This window comes from Sturnus vulgaris, chromosome 22 (assembly GCF_052056855.1).
Source record: "Sturnus vulgaris isolate bStuVul1 chromosome 22, bStuVul1.hap1, whole genome shotgun sequence".
NCBI lineage: Eukaryota > Metazoa > Chordata > Aves > Passeriformes > Sturnidae > Sturnus > Sturnus vulgaris.
This window is the reverse complement of record NC_142264.1, coordinates 1,526,421-1,545,518: the sequence shown is the minus strand read 5'-3', so window position 1 is coordinate 1,545,518 and position 19,098 is coordinate 1,526,421. Positions and strand designations below refer to the sequence as shown.

Genomic DNA, 19,098 nt, shown 5'->3' with positions numbered 1-19,098 from the left:
ACCTGTAAAACCTTTCCACTCATATGCATTTGGCTGAGACAAAGAAAGTAACCTGCATCTCTGGAGTCCAAGTATAAGGGTAGGCTGGTCCTGCACTGTGATCTGCTCTAAAGCACTGGCTGTACCTGCAGTGGTCATTCAGCACAGAAACTAATTATGAAATTAGAGAGAATGGGTCCTGACTGACCATTTTCAGGCCCTGCTGTAGTCTCATGAGGTCTGTAGTGTATCACCAGCACGCTGCCATAGCCAGCTCAAGTAAATGAAAATGAGGTTTCCCTGACCTGGAGGTGCCATATCAGCCCAGTGCCATGGCTGTTTGTTTTGTTGTGACTTAAATATGGAAATAGGGGATTGTTCCTGTAGAAGGGACAGAGGTTGGTGTTGGAGAACAGAAATGTGTGCTTGGTTCACAGGGGAATTGGGATTTCTTCAGTCTGCAGGCATTGGAAGAAGTGCAAGGTTTTAAATAGGGTTATCTCTCACTGGCTGTGTGGAGGTACTGAAGAGGAGAACAGGCAAAAAATGCAAGGATTATTTGGGGGGCTGAGGAGAGCATGAATTCAAGGCCCAGCAATATAATGTTTGCAGACCCTTTGCATGTCGTCTATGCCAAAAGTATGATAAAGCTGGGCTGCACTTTGACCTTAAATTTTTGTTTTCATGCCTTTCTTAGGCATGAAATGTGATAATTTTGGAGTTCTAATGTGACTAATTCTTACTGCACTTAAAATAGCAGCTCAGTTACAGTCAGTATGCAGCAATGCATAGGAGTAAATGTTCCTGGGAAAAAAATTGTTAATTATATGAAGACAAGGGTCCATTATATTACATTGCTTTCCCATCTTTGTAATGCTTTGCCATGTTTTGCATGTCACTAATGCCAATTCTTCTCTGGCAAGCCTGCAGTTATTTGCATTACCATCCCTTGAAGGGGTTTATGTGAGAATAACTGCTGTGGTGTAGTGCAGGAGCACAAGGAGTCCATGTAAAACCTATGCCCTGGAATGTGAGCAGGAGATGCAGGAAACCTGTGTGAGTGCTCATAATGCAGTGCCCCTTCTCTCTTCATGTTGCCCTCTATTCCTGTAGGTGCATTTGATTTCTGCCAGGCTTTTCATGACCCCATGCAGCAGCACAGTCCCAAATTAATAAGGATCTGTGTTGACAGCTGCTTCAAAACCTTCTGGCATGTTTTGGGGATTTTTTTCCTCTTGTGCACTGGATGTTGGGTGTAGCACCCCAGGATTTCTTCTGGTGGTTGCTTTCCTGGGTAGGCTCGGGTAATCCCTGATTTTGCTTTCCTTTGCAAATGTATTGCTGCAAGGACAGTTTTTTGTTTACTGTTGAATTGTGGCTACTGAAGGATTGAAAAGGAAATGTCTCCTTGTTGTGCTCTACCATGCAGGAGAGCTGTGTCTAGTTCTCTTCTTGAATATGACTTAAAAATGGCATTGAAATTGTGTTTCAACTGTGCTCCTTGTGCTGTAGTCATCATGACAATTTATATTAATTATGTGCTCTGGTTTTCTTTGCCACACACTGGCTGGGGTTTTGTTCTCTGCGCTTTTGTTATTGCGGGAAGGTTGAAGTTTCACCATCATGGTGCATCCACGAGTTACTTTTGAGAATTTGCACACCATCTGTGTGCAATAATAAAGCTTTTAGCAGCTCCAGATTGCCATGCTCGTGGTGGGGAGTGTGGATGAAAGCCAACCCAGTGAATTAAGGTCATGTCCCTACTGGGGACAGAAAGCAAGCTCTAGGTGAAAGGATCTAGACAATCCTTGGGAGAGGCATCTGGTCCTGGTAGCACTTTGGCAGTCACAGTTATGGCTGTTAATCTTCAGGCTTCCAGCCACTGAAAGGTAGCAGAAGACACATGAGGACTCACTCCAGGTGTTAACAAACACCTGCAGGAAAAATATTGCATGTTCTTGACAGGCATTGGTGGATGGAAAGTGGTGTTGAGTAGAAAACGTGTAAAGCGAACCAGACAGGCTAAAAAAGATAAATAATCATGATACAAAGCAAAGGAGACAACAGCCACAACAGAGAAATTTTAGAAAGGATTAATGCAACTATTGAATCTGTCAGTGGAGAAGTTCTTCATAATAGCAACATTAAAAACCTGACATTTACAATATTGAGGAGAAAATAAAAAGCTTTTGGATATAGGTCTGTGTGGGAGGAAGTAATGTCGAAAGGAAGAAGCCATGAACTGTTGTACCAGATAAATACACTATATTAAGAAAATTACAACATGAGAGGGACATCTTGTGGCACAAATAAAATAAAAAATAATAGTCTGGTGTCAGGAGGAGTATCCTGCAATGTTACCCCGGGGTCACCATTTCTGGGAGAAATCCCAGGCCTGGTAAGAGATTTTTAATTTGTTCCAGTCTTTCTTATAACAGGACTCCTGCTACCCACCTTCTCATCTTCCCACCTTTTTGTCTCCATGAGACGAGGATTATAGAACACAGACGTTCTACCAAATATACTTGTCTGTCTTGGTGCAAATGATGTTAGTTTTTAATGAAGAAATAGATTAAAATGTCACTGCCGTTATCTGACTGAATGTGTTGTCATCGGTAGCATAAAATGTGACAGAACCTTAGCTGTGGGTGGATAACGCTTATTTTCCACTTGTATCACCATCATATTTCCATATGTTCCTATAAATTAAAAAGAATACATTGGATTTTCAGGAGGACAGAGGGCCATGACTGTGTACAATCAACTGAAATGGAACCTACCGTGCATCTGTGCATCACGGTGTACAATGACGTAGCCTTGTCAGTGTGCCTGAACCTTGAGATTCCTTCTTTGATTAGTTTTGATCACATGGTGATAAAAGTTTAATTATCTTTTACAAGCAGCAGTTTTCCCAGGAGTTGTCATTGTAACTTTGAATAATTTCTGGAGTACTTTTCATTGCCTTAGACGAAGTGGTGCTGTACCGTGGTGTAAAGTGTCTGCACCACTGCAGTGTTTTCAGTCTCACGGACCTGAGCCACCTCAGCCACACGTTTTGGTGTCTTTAGGAACGGTTCTCATGCTGGGCTGGGGGTGCACCCAACCAGAGAGCTGGGGAGCAGGCAATGCACCCCACTTACCTCCTTCCAGGTGCATTTTGCTTCACCTTCTGGTGCACGGGCAGGAGGAGGTGGAGCTGCTGCTGGTTTGGGTGTTTTAAACAAGCAGGAGTGAGCTGGCAGGAGCCCTGAGTGGAGTCATTGCTCTCAGCTTCAGAGAAACAATAGAATGTCAGTTAAAGGAAAAAAAACAGACGTGGCTCTATTACAGAAATACCTCGGCTCTAAGGGCGTTAAGCTTTTCATAAAAACCTGAACACTGGGGAGTTCTTGATTACATGGTGCATCTTCTTCAAAAATTTCAGGAGCCAGATGTTGTTTTGGTTGGGCTCAGTGTTTCCACTGCTACCTTGTTTTTATGTATCTGACATAGAAAGTTGAATGTATCAACATACTGTTTATAATGTGTCTATTTGTGCCCAGGGATCCAGAAATACTATTTGAATCAATCGGTATGTAAATCATTCTCTGCTTTGGAAAGACAGGAGATCATTTCTCCAGCAGTAATTCAATCATAGCTTGTTTTTTGTCAATCCACAATACCCTGGCCTAAATTTAATTCAAAGTTTATGTTTCCTAGCTACAGTTCTAGTACTTCAGTTGCCATGAGTAGAAACACCATAATTTTTTTTTAAAAAAGGTGGACAATTGTAAAGAGATCTTTTTTGGGTTAAAGATAGGCCAGAACCCCCATATTTTTGTTTTCAGGCATTTGTACAAGACTAACTAAAAATCTGCCAAGTCATGCTCTTGTCCAGCACAGATTTTTTTGCCAACACAAGTGTATCATGAAATGTTTTTTGTACTTACTGGTCAGCTAAAAACCTGAGAGTTGCAGCTTGATTGCTTTGGCATCCACCCCTTTGGCGTCAATTAATTTCCCATTAGATATTCTGCAGAATGACCAACATTTATCTTAGATTAAGAAAACCTTGAGTCTGTTGGTATTGGTTGAATTCAGAGTGTGGACTTAAGCTTGTAAGGATGCCAGTTGCACACTTTCATGTCTGACAATGATTTTAATTGTTGGAGAGCTTCACTCGAGTTTTTTACTGGTTTGATCCATTCAAATACAAATTCCTGTAGCAAGGGCCTGTCCTAAGCGGTGGCAGTGGAGCAGTCTGGTGCCAGGGTCAGAGAATGAGCTCCCACATACCTGGGAATGTGTTTTCCAGCCTGTCAGTTGGAGCTCTTGACAAACAATAAACAAGAGCCGTACCTTGTTATGCCTCTCTGCCTTCAAAGAGGTTTTTCTGGTTAAATAGTGAGATGGTATTAACTTAGGGTGTGAATACAAGTTTAAGTGCTATGCTGTGAATGTCTCGCGTCTTTACTGGCTGGAATGTCGCTGGGTTTTCAGTTTTGGTGTCCGATGTCCCAGGGACTGTCAGGGACAGCGATGCCTTTGCGTTCTGTGTGTGTCTCTGTGTATGGAGGGAGGTGCCTGCCTACCTGGAGCAGCATCTGGATTAATGGTGGGACATCGTTCTCAGCTTTGCCCTTGGTTTCGGGCGTCTCCTGAGCGACACACACTACACCTAGGAAAGGCACGTTTATTCCAGAATAGGTATTTCCCCAAAAGGGCTGGCATGGAGAAGCCTTTAAGTGACGACGAACCGCGTGAATTCAGGGCGGTGATGGACGGCTGGCGCTCGCCGTGCAGGGGTGCCGGAGGAGGAGCGGGCTGCGCGCTGGGTGTGTGTCTGGGTGTGTGTCCCTGCGGCACCGGCGGCCACGGGCAGGGCCGGGACCCGCGTGCGCTGCCGGGGCCGGCGGGGTCGCGCCGGGTGAGGCTCCCACCGCCACCGGCCGCCCGTGGATCCGCCTCGCCGAGCGCCCCCGCAGCGCGAACCCGCCTTCCCCGGGGCTGCGGCCGGCGCTGCCCGGCTCCCTGCGCGCCGGGGCGGGCGGATGGGGGCCGGGGCTGCGGCCCCGCTCCCCGCCGGGTCCCCGCCGCGCCGCGCCCTCCCCCGCGCTCCCGCCGCCTCCCTCCCCTTCCTCCCGCCTCCCCGCCCCCGGCTCCGCATCGCCGCGGCCGGAGCACACGCCGCCCGCCCGAGGATGCTCCGCGCTTTTGTTCCCCCGCCGCAGGTAGGGCCGGGGCGGCGGGGCCGGGCTGGCCCCGGGCCGGGCGGGGGGCGGCGGCGGGGCCGGGGCGGCGGCGGCGGCGGGGCCGGGAGAGGCGGCGAACAAAAGCGCCGTGCAAAATGGAGCCAGCGGAGAAGGGCTGGACCCCCGCCCTCCCCGCCGCGCATCCCCCCGCGCGGCTGCCGGGGCTCCGGGGAGGCGGCATCGCCTCCCGCTGCTGCCGGCGGGGCGTGGGGAGCGAGCGGGGCTGGAGCCGGGGCCGGCGGGGAGCGCTGAGCAGGGCGTGGGGAAGGAGGGGAGCGGCGGAGGTGGCAGCGCGGGGGAGAGGCGGTTCTGTAAAACACTTTCCCCTTCTCTCTGTCAGCCTTTGGGAGGACTATCGTCCTGACTCGGTGGAGGTTCCTCTCCCTCTTCCCCCAGCCCCTCATCCCTCCTCGGCGCGGCAGCCCACCCAGGAGGGCATCAGTATCAGCTCTCTCCGGTGCGCCGGGGAAGTTGCTGACATGCCTGCCGCTGGGTCCCGGTGCACCGGCAGCGGCGGGGAGCCGGATTTAAAGGGGAATTGTGCTGCAGACAATGCACAGCAGCAGCATCTGGAGCAGCCCCGGGGACTGGAGCTCCGGTTTTGACATTGCTGCACACACAGCACCAGCCGCAATGACAGCAGCTGCCTGGAGTGGCTGCAGGCAGCAGGCAGGAGCATGAAGTAGAGATCACTGCAGTGCTCAAGATGAACTCCTCTTTGGTTGGCAACCAGAGTGGCCGGCCCTTCTGTCTCCTGGCCATTAGCTATTTGGAGACTATCAATTTTTGCCTCCTGGAAGTGGTTATTATTGTGTTCCTCATGGTGCTGATTATTTCGGGCAACATTATTGTGATATTTGTCTTTCACTGTGCACCTCTGCTGAACCACCACACCACCAGCTACTTCATCCAGACTATGGCGTATGCTGACCTCCTGGTGGGCGTGAGCTGTCTGGTGCCTTCTTTGTCTCTGCTGCACTATCCTATTGTTTTAAGTGAGTCCTTGGTTTGCCAAATCTTTGGTTATGTGGTATCAGTGCTGAAGAGCGTCTCCATGGCCTCCCTGGCCTGCATCAGCATTGACAGATACATTGCCATCACGAAGCCCCTGACCTACAACACGCTGGTAACCCCATGGAGGCTGCGAATCTGCATATTGACCATTTGGCTCTACTCCTGCCTGGTCTTCTTACCCTCCTTTCACTGGGGAAAGCCTGGATATCACGGGGATGTGTTCCAGTGGTGTGCCAATTCCTGGAACACCGATCCCTATTTCACCCTCTTCATTGTGGTGATGCTCTACGCCCCGGCCGCTTTCATCGTGTGCTTCACCTACTTCAACATCTTCCGCATCTGCCAGCAGCACACCAAGGAGATCAACGAGCGGCGGGTGCGCTTCAGCTCGCAGGACGGGGAGGCGGGGGAGGCGCAGCCCTGCCCAGACAAGCGCTATGCCATGGTCCTGTTCCGCATCACCAGCGTCTTCTACATCCTGTGGCTGCCCTACATCATCTATTTCCTGCTGGAGAGCTCCAATGTCTACAGTAACCGTGTCGCGTCCTTCCTGACCACCTGGCTCGCCATTAGCAACAGTTTCTGCAACTGTGTCATTTACAGTCTCTCCAACAGTGTCTTTCAGAAGGGGCTGAAGCGTCTCTCGGGGGCCATCTGTGCCTCGTGTGCTAGACAGAGGGTAGCTAAGGACTCCTCTACCTCTAGGAGCAAAAGATCTTCCAATGGCTGTCATGTCTAGGACGCCTGTCAGCTGGACTGGGAAGTGCAGGGACAATTGTAGAATAGATTGCAGAATAACTTAGATATGATTTTAAGATATCCAGATTTGCAAAAAGGTTTCTGAGAAATGCTGCTGACATAGAAGGATCAGGAGCACATATCGTTGTGGTTTCACTTTAAAAAATGGTTGCTGTGGAGGAGGCTGTGGAGTTTCACCTCCACATTCATTTTAAAGAATAAAGCTGTATCTTGACACTTACCTCTCCAGCTGGTGTGACTGAATGGAGTGGGTGTCTGAGAGCTTCGGCAAAATCTAGTTCTTTCTTACAGCTTTACTGGGTTCTTTGGAGATTCGTGCTTCACATGTAAATGATAGATCTGAAGTGGAAATGTCACAGTCTATGGTATATTACAGGGATTTTTAAAATATATGCCAAAGTATATTGACACAACGTTCCAGCGTCAGAACAGAAGGGGCCAAACAATTTGTTTTTCAGTGCTACCTAGACAGGACTTGTAGAACAGGAGTGACCAATGTGAACGTTTCAGTGTGAACTCTGTTAACGAGCCGTGAGTGCAGCCATGTGGTCTGGGCAGTCATTCTCCTAGGGCTGATCTGGCTTCCGTGCCCCGTTTCCCTGGTAGGATGCATGTTTGGATCAGAGTGTGGCATCTGCGTTTTCCTGTTTGCTGTGAAGTAAGAAGAAAAACTTGGATCAGACCAAATTTAGCAGTTAAATAAAATGTGTTTTGATAAGCTAAGAGAAAATACGTGTTGCTTTATGATACCAGAATTGTGGCAGCCACTCAAGGATGATGCTAACATGTGAAAATTGTTCTCAAACCAGTGGAGAAATGCCGCGGGTTTGTATGTGGAAATTTTCTCAAGAACAACTTTAAAAATAACATGTCCCCCTCTTTTTTTTTTTTTTTTTTTTTTTAATCTAAATTCTTCTGATATTTTACATACTGGAACTTAAGGGGAAAGGAAAGAAAACAATTGTCTTCTAAACAGCTAAGGGAACTATGTTGTAAATTTAACTGTAGTATTTGAGTTATTCATAAGTGCACAGAGCTAAATCAGAGACATTTTTCTTTAGCCTTTATGGGATTAAAGATGGTTCAAATATAGCAGGAGCTAAATCCTGTTGGCAAAAGCATATCTAACTGGTCAGACAAAGGCAATATATGAGGAACCAAATCTCATTGACCACAGCTTGTTCAAGCTAGCCTAGATTAAATGTTTTGAATACTGTCATGCTGTTAAGAAGGCAGAATGGCCCTCAAATTGTTGCGTTTTTCCTGAAGAATGTCCTTGTCTTGTTATTGATGCCATTTTAGAAATGAAAGTGAACCGAGTATTCCTGTAGTGGGGGATTGCAGTGTCACCCTGTCTCTGGTGCAGGACTGTCCCTCTGTCTGTCCTGCTCTGAGAGCAGGTTGTGCCCCCGACCATCCACCCTCTGTGCCCCTCCTTGTGCTTCCCGTCACTGCCTTGGGCTGCTGAGTGGGGAATTCCCTGAGCTCCTCTGCTACAGCTGGTGTGCTCTTAGTCACAGTGGGAATGAAAAAAGGATAGGGAAAAATAATGTGGTATTTTTAGAATTGGGGTAATTCTCTTGGCCAAAGGGAAGGCTCTGTTTTTGTTAAATGGTTTCAAGTCTGTGTTGTTCTAGATCAAGATCATATTTTTAATACTCTGCCCTGTTCCTCCTGCAAACTCCCCCACCCTCTGCTGTGCTGTGAGCCCTGGCATCTCCTCTCTATGCCTTGCCCTGGAGGATACCAGCTTGTCTCTGCCTCATCACATGCCACGATTGCTACAGCCCAGCCCTGCTGCCCATCCACATTTGCTCCAGTACAGTCTCGTGGGGCTGCCAGTGAGGAAATGGGGAAGGAGAGAGAGCAGCAGGATGAAGCATTCCTGGCATGGCACATATTTGTCAGCACTCAGTGCTGGTGCATTTGAGTTGCTCTCCTGGATGTGTGTGTAGCTGTTCAGGGGAGGATGGGGCAGAGCCTCCTGCTCCTGCTGCCTCCTGCTGTTGGAGGGCCCTGGGGCAAAGCATTTCAGTGGCATTTGATCAGCTTCCAGCAGATTTCATCCCAAATCACTCCAAACCTCTCAAGATAAACATCCTCTTCAGTTCATCTGAAATTTTAAGAGCACAGGTTCTCTAACCCCTGCTGCCTTCACGCCACCATTTCTTGCTCTCTTTGTAGTGAAGAGCAGAGAGGGGTTGGTGCTGGATCGTGCAGACACGCCCGGGGTGCTTTGCTTGGTTGCCCACAGCCAGCCTGGGGGGAGCACGGGGCTGCAGTGACTCACTTGCAGAACAAGTGGCATAATAAGCTGTCAGCACGTTGTGGCTGATTGTCTGGGGTGCTCTGTGGGTATGATGGCAAAGGTGGGCTTTGGGGAACAATTCAAGGGCTTCAGTCACTAATATCAAAGTGTGTGTGTGATATTTTTGGAACAGCCTCTCAGGTAAACTCCCCGTAGCCTTTCTCTGAATCTTCACCTTATCTAACATTTCCAAATCTTTGAAATGATGCAGTGTATCGTTGGAATAGCATTTGATTAAACTTTGTAGAAGAGAAGAATCTACTGGGGCCTGAAACCATAGAAATGGCAGTTTCAGGTTTAAGTAGAAGCTGGAAAGCAAAGGTTGTTGCTTTTGGTGTTTTTAATGGCTAAATAGAGGGTTTAAATAGGAGCATTGTGTGCCAGTTTTTGAGAATTTTGAAAGTTTTTGAAACTGGTAAGGGGTCTAAATCATGGCATAGATATTTAACTGGAGCTGAAGCAGTTGCTCCTTCGGCCCTGAGCCTGGAATTGCACTTGGAGCGTGGTGGCTGATCCAGATGCAGATGCATTGTTGCAGCTGTTGCTGCTTTGCAGCAAAGGTTCAGTTCTAGCATTCCTGACAGCCAGGCTGTTTTCAGTTGCCTTACTCATCTCCAAGTCTTCCTCAGCTCAGACATTTTCTGTAAGAGGTGAAAATCAGAATCTGGAAGTCTCCAAGAGATTAGGATGGGGAGGAGTTGCAGCCAATTGATGCATTCAAGTTTTATCCACTGTACAGACACTTTCAGTGTTGCCTCAGTAGCTTAGTTTTAGTGTCAAATATTTCTCTTTTTGTCTGTATGTTAATTTATTGATATTTTAAAAATTTAAATTGTGTTATTTCCCTCTTAAGTTAATTTAATGTCGATGTAATATGTGTAGTATGTGTTTCGATGTTTTAAATATTTATAACATTTGAGCCTGTTGTCTTCAATGAAATTGCAGGGAGTGAATTCTGTTCACTGTGGGGAAAATAATTTGGACACACGTGACTTTGTTTCTCAGCAATGCATTGAACACCTTTTGTCATGCACCCAGCACAGGCACAGGGCTCCTTCCCATCACAGTCCGTGCTAGGAATGGTCAGGCAGCAAACTTTGCAGCTGGATCATTTTCATCCTCCACATGTGAAATGAAACTGTGTTTGTGTCTGGGTGCTTTGGAAATCAGTGGTGAGAGCATTGCACAGATAAATGCCACGCTGAGGAGAGGACAGAAATCAAATTGCATCTTCATAAAAATGGGGTTGTGATATGATTGAATGAACTAATTTTGAAGTTCCATCTCAGACAATAAATTTATTTTTTATTAGAGTTGTATGCCTCACTTTCAAATTAAGCTGCTGGAAGGTTTAATTTGCAAGATGCAATTCAGTGGCTTTTTTCAGTGCCATGGGAAGGATTTCTATACTCACAGCTTCTCAGAAGATGGTAATTTGCTTCATGGATAAGTCCTTTTATTATTTTTTTTTTAAAGATTACTGGAAGTTTAGGTTGTGATTGTCATTTTCCAAATATATTGAGGAAATAGCTGTGAAATATTATTTTTTTTATGATCTCAATCAAGGAACAGTATTTTTAAACTCAACAGAAATCTTTTGTGTCAAACAAAAGTTTTGCTGTTTATCTGCCGTTAATATTTTTGTTAAATGTTACCTGTTTCTGCAGTCTTTATTTGTTGTTGGGGAGTTTGTACTTGTTTTTAAACTTCTTATCAGTCAGAAATATGTTTCTACTACTTGGAATTGTGACATGGTTCAGTGTCAGAGCGCCCAAGGGGCAGTTTTGGGTATTTGTCACAAGTCTTTGACAGGAAGAAAGGGGTACAAAGTACCGAGGCACAGAGACCGAGAATTCCCAAAGGCATTGTTCCCTCCAGCTCATGTACAGGCTTTTTATGTGTGAGAACCCTAAATTTCAGTTTGTCTGTTCTGAAAAAAAGACACTTCCAAGGCCTGGATGTGATAGGAGATGGAAACATTCAGTGTGCAAATCCAATATGCAGATTTTTTGCTATTTGTCGTGGTGTTCCCAAGTGCTGTGATGATCAGGGCAGTAACTCCATTAGGAAGTCTGAAATATTTCAGTCTGATCTTACTTCACATCAGAGTTTGAAGTTGACAGAACTTCTAAGTCAGATTGGTGCTTTAAAAAATATTTCTTAGGAACCAGTATGTGAGCACAGGAATCTGCCTTCAGACATGACAAACAAAAGACCCTTCTAAATTTTTTTCCAATTCATCTGTTTTAGATAACTTAATAAAAGGAGGTGGAGGTTTTGGAAAGCTTTTTTTTTGTTGTTTTAGTACATGTTTAGTTCTGAGTTTTTAAGCACCTGCTGAAACTTTTGCCTGACTTGGCCCTTATTTTATTGCTTGGTTTAGAAATGTTTCTTCTTCCCTTCCATGACTCTGCAGAATACAGCACATCCTTCCCGTGGTGTCATTCAAGATAAACTCAGATTTTAATCCCAAATTTGTCCAAATGTTATCTTTAATATTCCCTATACAGTGAATGCTGTTGTGTGTATGGAGCTGTGGGGAGGCTGCAGCTGGTCAGGTTTTACAGACTGTGTCCAGCAAAGCAAACAGTCCCTCTTTTGGGGTGGTGGGAGAATGTCCCATTTTCACTACAGAGAAATATATTCTCCTGGCTTCTAGGCCAGTGTCTTACTTCAGTTGGTATTTCCATTATTGCCTGTGCTTTGCAGAGGTACTGCTTCAAAAGATGTTCCTGCACATAAGCAAAGGCATTTAATATTAAAGTTACATTTTTGGAAGGGGATAGTCTTCAAAATTAAAATTTAGTGAGTGTAGGACGAGGTGCAGTTGTGTTTAGAGAAAGAAACTGAAAGTTGTGGCTGATGGAAACAAAGAGAGGAAACGTGCTCGAGGTTGGTCAAAACAATGGAGTATTTAATGTGGGTCATTTTCTTTACAATACACATTTCTTTTAAATGTGGAGTTTAACCTTCTTGCTTTGCTGCTCTCTGGAGGCAGCTCCTCTGAGCCTGGGGTCTCCCACACCCACCCCAGGGGGATTCCCTGCAGACCTGGGGTGACGATCAGCCCCTCATTTGAGTTCAGGTGGTGTCAGTCCATGTCACTGTTGTCTGTCTGAGCTGTTCCAGCCACAGGGAGTTGATCTGGTGGGATGTACTTTGTTTGGTCAGCTTTTCTGGGTTTTGTCCTGTGACATTATTTCCTAGACAGGTAAAATGTTTGTTTATAGAGGCAGCTTTGCTGATGGCTTTCCACACAATATTGAGTTCTGTCATCTGTCAGTTCTTATCCCATTGCAGAGTGGAGACCAAGCCCCAGTCTGTCAGCTCTGCAGGCATTCAGTGTGGCTGCACATGGAGGTGTTTGTCTCACCCATATCCCATTTGCATCTCCTGAGCTTTAGCAGTTAATGGAACATGAACAGAAGTGATGTTCCTGGGTCCTGGTCCAGTTGTTTCTTTACATCTCAGATGTCCTTCAGCAATCTGTGCAGTCAGAACTGATCCTCATGCTGGTGATTTTGTGGTTGTTTCAGCTGAGAAACAGAAGTTGTTCAAGTTATCTTGGTTTTGTCCTGGAGCTGTTTTGGGGGAGTGCTGCAATCCTTGAGCTGATCACAGGATGTGCAGGCTCAGCTCCAGGGGAGCCCAGGAGGCAGCAGGTCCCTGTGGAACAGACCTTTGGTGGGTTGATAACCAGTGGCTTTGTTGGCTGGGAAGGTTTAACAAGAGCTGAGTGGATGCACACTGCATTAGATCATGTTTAGAGCAGGGGTTTGGAGAGACACCCGTGTTTGGAAGGAAAGGTTGGGGAAGGCTCCACCTGCCTGCACATGAGGCCTGAGGTGCAGCACAGCAGGGTTGGAGCAGAGCAGGCAGTCCAGACTTTCTGTTCTGATTTCTATTTATGAATTTGTAAGATGAGGATAGCAATTTTGTAATTCAAAGCTTCAGCTTCTTTCTGATGGTCATTACTGGAGATCCTTCCATTCAAAGGTGAAATAAATTTGAGTGGCTCCTCATAAAGATGAACTCAAATCTTGCTGTGCATGTGAGAGTCATTCTCAGTGTTACACAGACCACGTGAACCAAGCAATCAAATGCTTAATAAACCAAGTCATTACTTTTATGGTAAATTGAAAAAAGTTCTTCTGGGATTTCAACTGTAAATGAATCCTTGAAAATCAATAATTAGATTAGTAAAGGATGACGTTTTAATATGCTGGCAGGAATATAGAGGGATTTGTCAGGGGAAGCAAAACCAGACTTTGCACTAAAGTGGCTTAGGTATATTTATAGTGCTAGTGGTTCTGTGTGTGTGTGTGTGGGATCTTTGGACTATTTTAATATAATGTAAGGCTTTGAGCTTTAGCAAACTCAAGTTGCTTGTTTTATGAAGTTACATTAGTACCACACTGTGAAGTATTTTTAAATATTAGCATTACTGAGTATTAAAAGTATTTCATAAAAAACATTTTTTAAAACGTTTTCTGTAGATGCTGTTGAATGAATTGATGTTTAGTGTACAAAGAAATAAAACCTGAGGGCTGTAAGGTACCTGTCTGTTTCTGATCACCTCGGTTTCTGAGGGGTTAGGTATTTCTTGAGGTTAAATTGTCATTAAAACCGACTAAAAATACTGGTGCAGTTAATCCTTTCAGAGAACAGAAAGCAGCATTACCTCCAGCCACGCTTTTGAACTGTCTGAAAGGATTTGCAATCGTTGTATTGTCTTGACAGACTCATGTCTTTAGAAATGCTGTACAGCACAGTCTTTTGCAAGTTCCTATGCTGATACATTTCTCTTCATATGTAATCTTTGAAATCTAGTTTCTATTGTAATTCTAGCATGTACACACTAGATTCAATTTTGTATTCCTCTAATGAATGCAACAGGATGGAAACACGTTTGCAATTGCTAATGATGAGCTTTTTTACTGTTCTTAATACTCGTGGGTATGTCTTTTCTTCAGGGATTTCAGAATTGTACTTGTACCTTTTAAATTGTTTTCTTCACATGCTGTTTACAATTAAACCACGAGCATGGGAGGCTGTGCGTGCATGTGCTTTTAGGTTGCTTTGCTGAATGAAATACAGTGGAGTGATCTTACTTTAAAACCTCTCTGTTTTGAGAGGCTGTAGCTGTCCCTGGATCCCTGGGAGTGCCCAGGGCCAGGCTGGACAGGGCTTGGAGCAACCTGGGAGAGTGGAAGGTGTCCCTGCCCATGGCAGGGGTGGAACTGGATGATCTTTAAGGTCCATTCCAACCCACACCACTCCATGGCTCTGTGATGCTCATTTTTCCTTGTGTCCCACCTGTCTCCTTGCACCTTTCACAACTTTCTGGTACAGCAGAAGCCACCAGTGGGGTTTTTCTGGTGTATTCTGTAGAGATCTGACATTGTCAGAGGTTGTTGTAAGGAGTTTTGTTTGGGAGACGATGCATCTCCTTACACAAAGTAATGTTCCAGCTGATAGTTTTTTCCTGAATGTCAGTGAAAAGGCCAAGAGTAGATGAAATCACAGGTGAGAATGTGTATGTGTGTGTTTGTAAAAATTTTGTGCACCTTTTAATGCTGGAAATTGTTTTGTATTAAAAGATGAGAAAGAGCTGTGAGTGTGGAACCCCTGCTAGGAAGAACTACAGAAAAACTTTCACCAAAGCAGCTTAGAAAAGCAAACAGGTGAATTAGAGGCAGTCTGACCCTCAAGACTAATTCTGGTTTAGTTCTGACACGGTGATGACTGTCTGGGTGGGCTCCTCGATGGCCCTTGGCTCTGCTGGCTCTGCTCTGGCTCAAACAAGGGAGGGGTGTTCTCATGCACAAGGCAGCTGAGGAGGAGTTGATGTTGGGGCTCCAGAATTGTCTGTTTTGTGCCAATTCAGAACTGTTGTTAAAATATAGGGGAGAGGGGTTCTGCCACCCCATGGTTTTAATAGACATTTCTGTAGCTGATTTTTCAACTAAGACTAATAATAAGAAAAACTACAGTTGAGCCAAAAATGACTAATGTTACTGAGTTAAAATAATACTTGCATATTTTTAATTATTAAATGGAACTAGATAAATCGGAAGCATGTAAATATCTGATTCTAAATCTTTGCATAATTATTTCCAAGAGGTAATTTTGCTATGAGCTATTAAAACTCCAAGAAATGTATTATTCCCTTTTGAGATGGTGTGCACCCCAGCTGTGTCATACATCTCTTGGCTTGTTTCCTTTTTGCTGTAGATGTACATACATATATATATATCCGTGTGCTGTGCAGTTGTACAGTCACTGCCATGTTAAATTGATTGCTTTCAAATGAGTATATCTGTGTATTTTACATATGTGTGTATATGTATCCCCAAACAAGCAGTTTAGCAGGGCAGTGCTTGTACAGTCACAGAGTTTAGGGCTTTGTACAATATGTAATTTTAAGAATGTCAATGTGGTTCTTAGCGGATTTTATAAACACTTTTCTGAATCTGTTATCAGCACTTCCCATCCTATGAAAAACTGCACATTTTTCAGTGATTGTTCCACTGGTTACATTTTTGTCTGCCATTTGTTCTGGATTGATGTAATCTTGATACTACTAAAATTTCAAGGGCTGTTGACGCATTTCACATAGCCTGGGATTGCCTGTTCTCCAAATATATGGATCATGCATCAACAGTACTAAGTAGCCTTACTGTTTTGCCTAAAAGCCTAGCTAATTTATTTAGTATTCTCTCTTTAAAGAGAGGTCTCTGGAAGGGGTGCATATTTTAGGATGCTCCTTCTCTTTAAAGGGAAACTCGGAATTGACTAGCAGTACTTGTTGATCAGTGATATTATTGTAGCCAAAGGATGCATGGGTGGTTTAATAGGAAGTTTTTGCTTCAAGTTTCTTGATGAAATGTAGTGTTCTACAGAGCTGTGTGAAGAGTGTAGTTTTTTATTCTGAAATGCACTTGTACACTTTATTTGAAAGGTCTGAATGGATCATAAATACATTTAAGAAATAAATGATACGTCACATGTTTTCACGGCTTGTCTCAGGTGACTTTTCTGTTACTGTGCTGCTAAAGGTGTGTGTTCCTTGGCTCTGGGTGGGGCTTTTCCCCTTATCTTCATTGCTCTAAATAGTCTTGTAGTGAGTGCAGGGGCAGGAGAACCTTGCAGCCTGGTTGGTGTTTATGCTTTATCCATACATGCTGCAGGGCACTGTAGGCAAACTCCTGCTTTAATTTTCCTGTGGGAAACTTGAGCCCTAAAAGGAAACGAGCAGAGCTAAAGGGCTGGATATCACAAGGGATTCACTTTTATTTTTAGAATTGCACTATATTGCCATATTTGGCCTGAAACTATGCTGTATCAATGCACTATTGTATCCAATTGCAGTGTCTAACTAGTCCAAATTTGTCTAAATTATTCAGGTTTTTTCCACAAATACTCTTTATCTGTGAATGTTCTGGGCAAGTGCTGACTCCAGGTAACACATTCTGCAGGCAGCATTCCTTGTGGGAAGTTAACAAGTACATTACTCTGTAAGTGTGGTTTGTGTCACTTCCTCGAGGTCTCAGTAACAGGTGTAATTCCTCCTACCAAAACCTTCTCCAGTGGTTTGGGCAAAGACAAACACAGGAAGTGCACTCTGTGTAAAAATGAATGTAAATACTGCTTAATAAAAATAATTATGGGAATGCCATCAGCCTGCAAAATAGACCTGGTGGCACAGGATCCTGCTGACACTGAAAATAGCTGTCAAAAGACCACTTAATGCATTTGAATGTACTTAAAATGTACAGATTTGCTCAAAATAACTTATCCCCATCGTGTAATATTACCCTTGCTGCTGCCCAGTGAGGCTGCACAGAATTTTGGCTCTCTCTGAGTGTTGGATGTGCTGGAATCTGTCCCTGGCTTGGTGCACTCCAGGGTGGCTTGTCCATGCCTTGCAGCAACACACCACGTGCTGGTCCCACCCTGGCAGAGCAAGGAAAATTCCAGTGTGGACTGAGACTCCAGACCCTTCCCACAGTAACCTCTGACCGTGTGGCAGAATTCTTGCAGTCAGGGACCTTCCTAAGGAATAACTGGAATGTGGAAATGGATCCATTGTGGCAAGAGTGAGAGTCAGGCACAGTTTGGGTTGGTGGTGGGTGTGTCAGATAACTCACCAGGGAGCAAAATTCCACAGAAATTGGAATCATTCTGGGGGTTGGGGCAGGAGGAACCTCAAGTTAGATCCCCTTGCATTTCTCCATTTTTGTGGTGGTTCTGAAGCCAGCTTGTGTCCAGGTCAGGATTTGTTTTGTACCCCCAGGGGATTTTCTGCAGGAGCCTGGTATGACAGGAGCTGATCTTTGGGTGATGAGCCATTTCCAGCAGGCACCTTCCTCTGTTCTCTAGAGGTTTCTTATTTCAGTTTTTTCATCACAAATCGTGTCCTTTAGCAATTCTTTGCTGCAGCTTCTTCATCCTCTTGGGTTTATGTAGGGGGATTAGGAGGAATAAACCTGAGCTGCTGAAAACTGCAAGTAGATCAGTCCCAGGAAGAGGGAACTCCAGCTCTTCTATGTCTTCAGTTGTGCCTTAAGCTACAGAAAAAGCTTCTAAAGCAACAGAGTCTCAGTCTGAATATGTTGATCAAGGCTGTAACTGCATGACATGGTTTGCAGATCCTAGGATGCTCCCTGCAAGATCATGAAAATACATGGAAAATATCTTTTAAATGTGCCAGGTTTAGGAGGTGGGAACCAATATGCTTTTATATGCAGCCTGACAGAATAAATGGGCTTTTCCCAGCTGGACTGCATCCTGCTTTCCATAATTACTCACATAGTTTCTGTTTAAATCAACTGGAGAGGAAGGTTTCCATATAACTCCCCTAATATTTTAAAGTGCATAGAAGAGGGGGAGGAAGGGCATATTCTGAGTCTGAGCATCTACATTTTACTGCTTTCCTTCAGAGCAACAAACTATTATGAGAATTTTAATCTTCACTACACTTGCCTCAGTTCTCATGGCTGGTTTCCACTCTGCTTTCTTTATTACTTTCTTTTTCTTCCTGTCATTCTTAGCTTTCTATTTTTCAATCCCAGTTTGTGAAGGGTGTGGGTTCAGAAGGGTTTCCTTCAGTTCCCAGTCCCCTGAAAGCATGAGAAATTGCCCATTGAGCCAATTCTCACAGCAAGGTATAAAAATAGGAGTAAAGAAAAGGTTACACAATGCTTGGATTGCAGCAGTTTGTACTAATGGGGAGATTTCAAAGCCATGGTTTGAAAAACATTTTTTAAACCTTATCATTTCCGTTGATTTTCCTCTCCCCAAGCTGTGTTTCAGCTGCAGGAACTCACATTGGATTGCTTGAGGAATTGTACTGAGACACAGGAGTCAAGAGCTGGGCGAGTCACGCAAAGCCAGAGCGGCCACTAATTAGTTCTCTTTAGCCATAATGAGTGATTTGTTTGGGAATCCTCTCTTAAGAGTTTCCAACCAGATGCTTTGGTCTCTGCTGTTAAATAAGTGGATTAAAAGGCAAGTGGATTTGAGATGATTTTGCCATTGCAGCAGAGCACAGGTGACTCTCAGGAAAGGCACTTGTGTGGTACCACAGATGCTGCTGGCAGTGGCCAGAGCCTGTGCTCCTGGGAGTGCTTCACTGGAATTCAGTCTTGCAAACTTGTAAGAAACTAAAAGTTGTCACTAAGTCTGTATTCACATGTTTAAAGTTTGCAGAATTTTTTTCTGAGCTTTGTCTTTCCCTGCTTGCAAAACCAGCTGAAGTTGACAGCCAGCCATTAGCATAATTGTCTTTGACTTAAAAGGTATTTA

General features: G+C 44.7%; 2 protein-coding genes across 2 annotated transcripts in view; both read left to right on the top strand.

The window, feature by feature from the left end:
- RABGAP1 (RAB GTPase activating protein 1) overlaps positions 1-19,098 on the top strand; it is a 62,484-nt gene that overhangs the window by 25,375 nt on the left and 18,011 nt on the right. The gene's annotated exons all lie outside the window — the stretch shown is intronic.
- GPR21 (G protein-coupled receptor 21) lies at positions 5,112-7,713 on the top strand. Its single transcript, XM_014880050.2, has 2 exons — positions 5,112-5,189; positions 5,551-7,713. The coding sequence occupies exon 2, from the start codon at positions 5,917-5,919 to the stop codon at positions 6,961-6,963; it is 1,047 nt and encodes a 348-aa protein (XP_014735536.1). The 5' UTR covers positions 5,112-5,189; positions 5,551-5,916; the 3' UTR covers positions 6,964-7,713.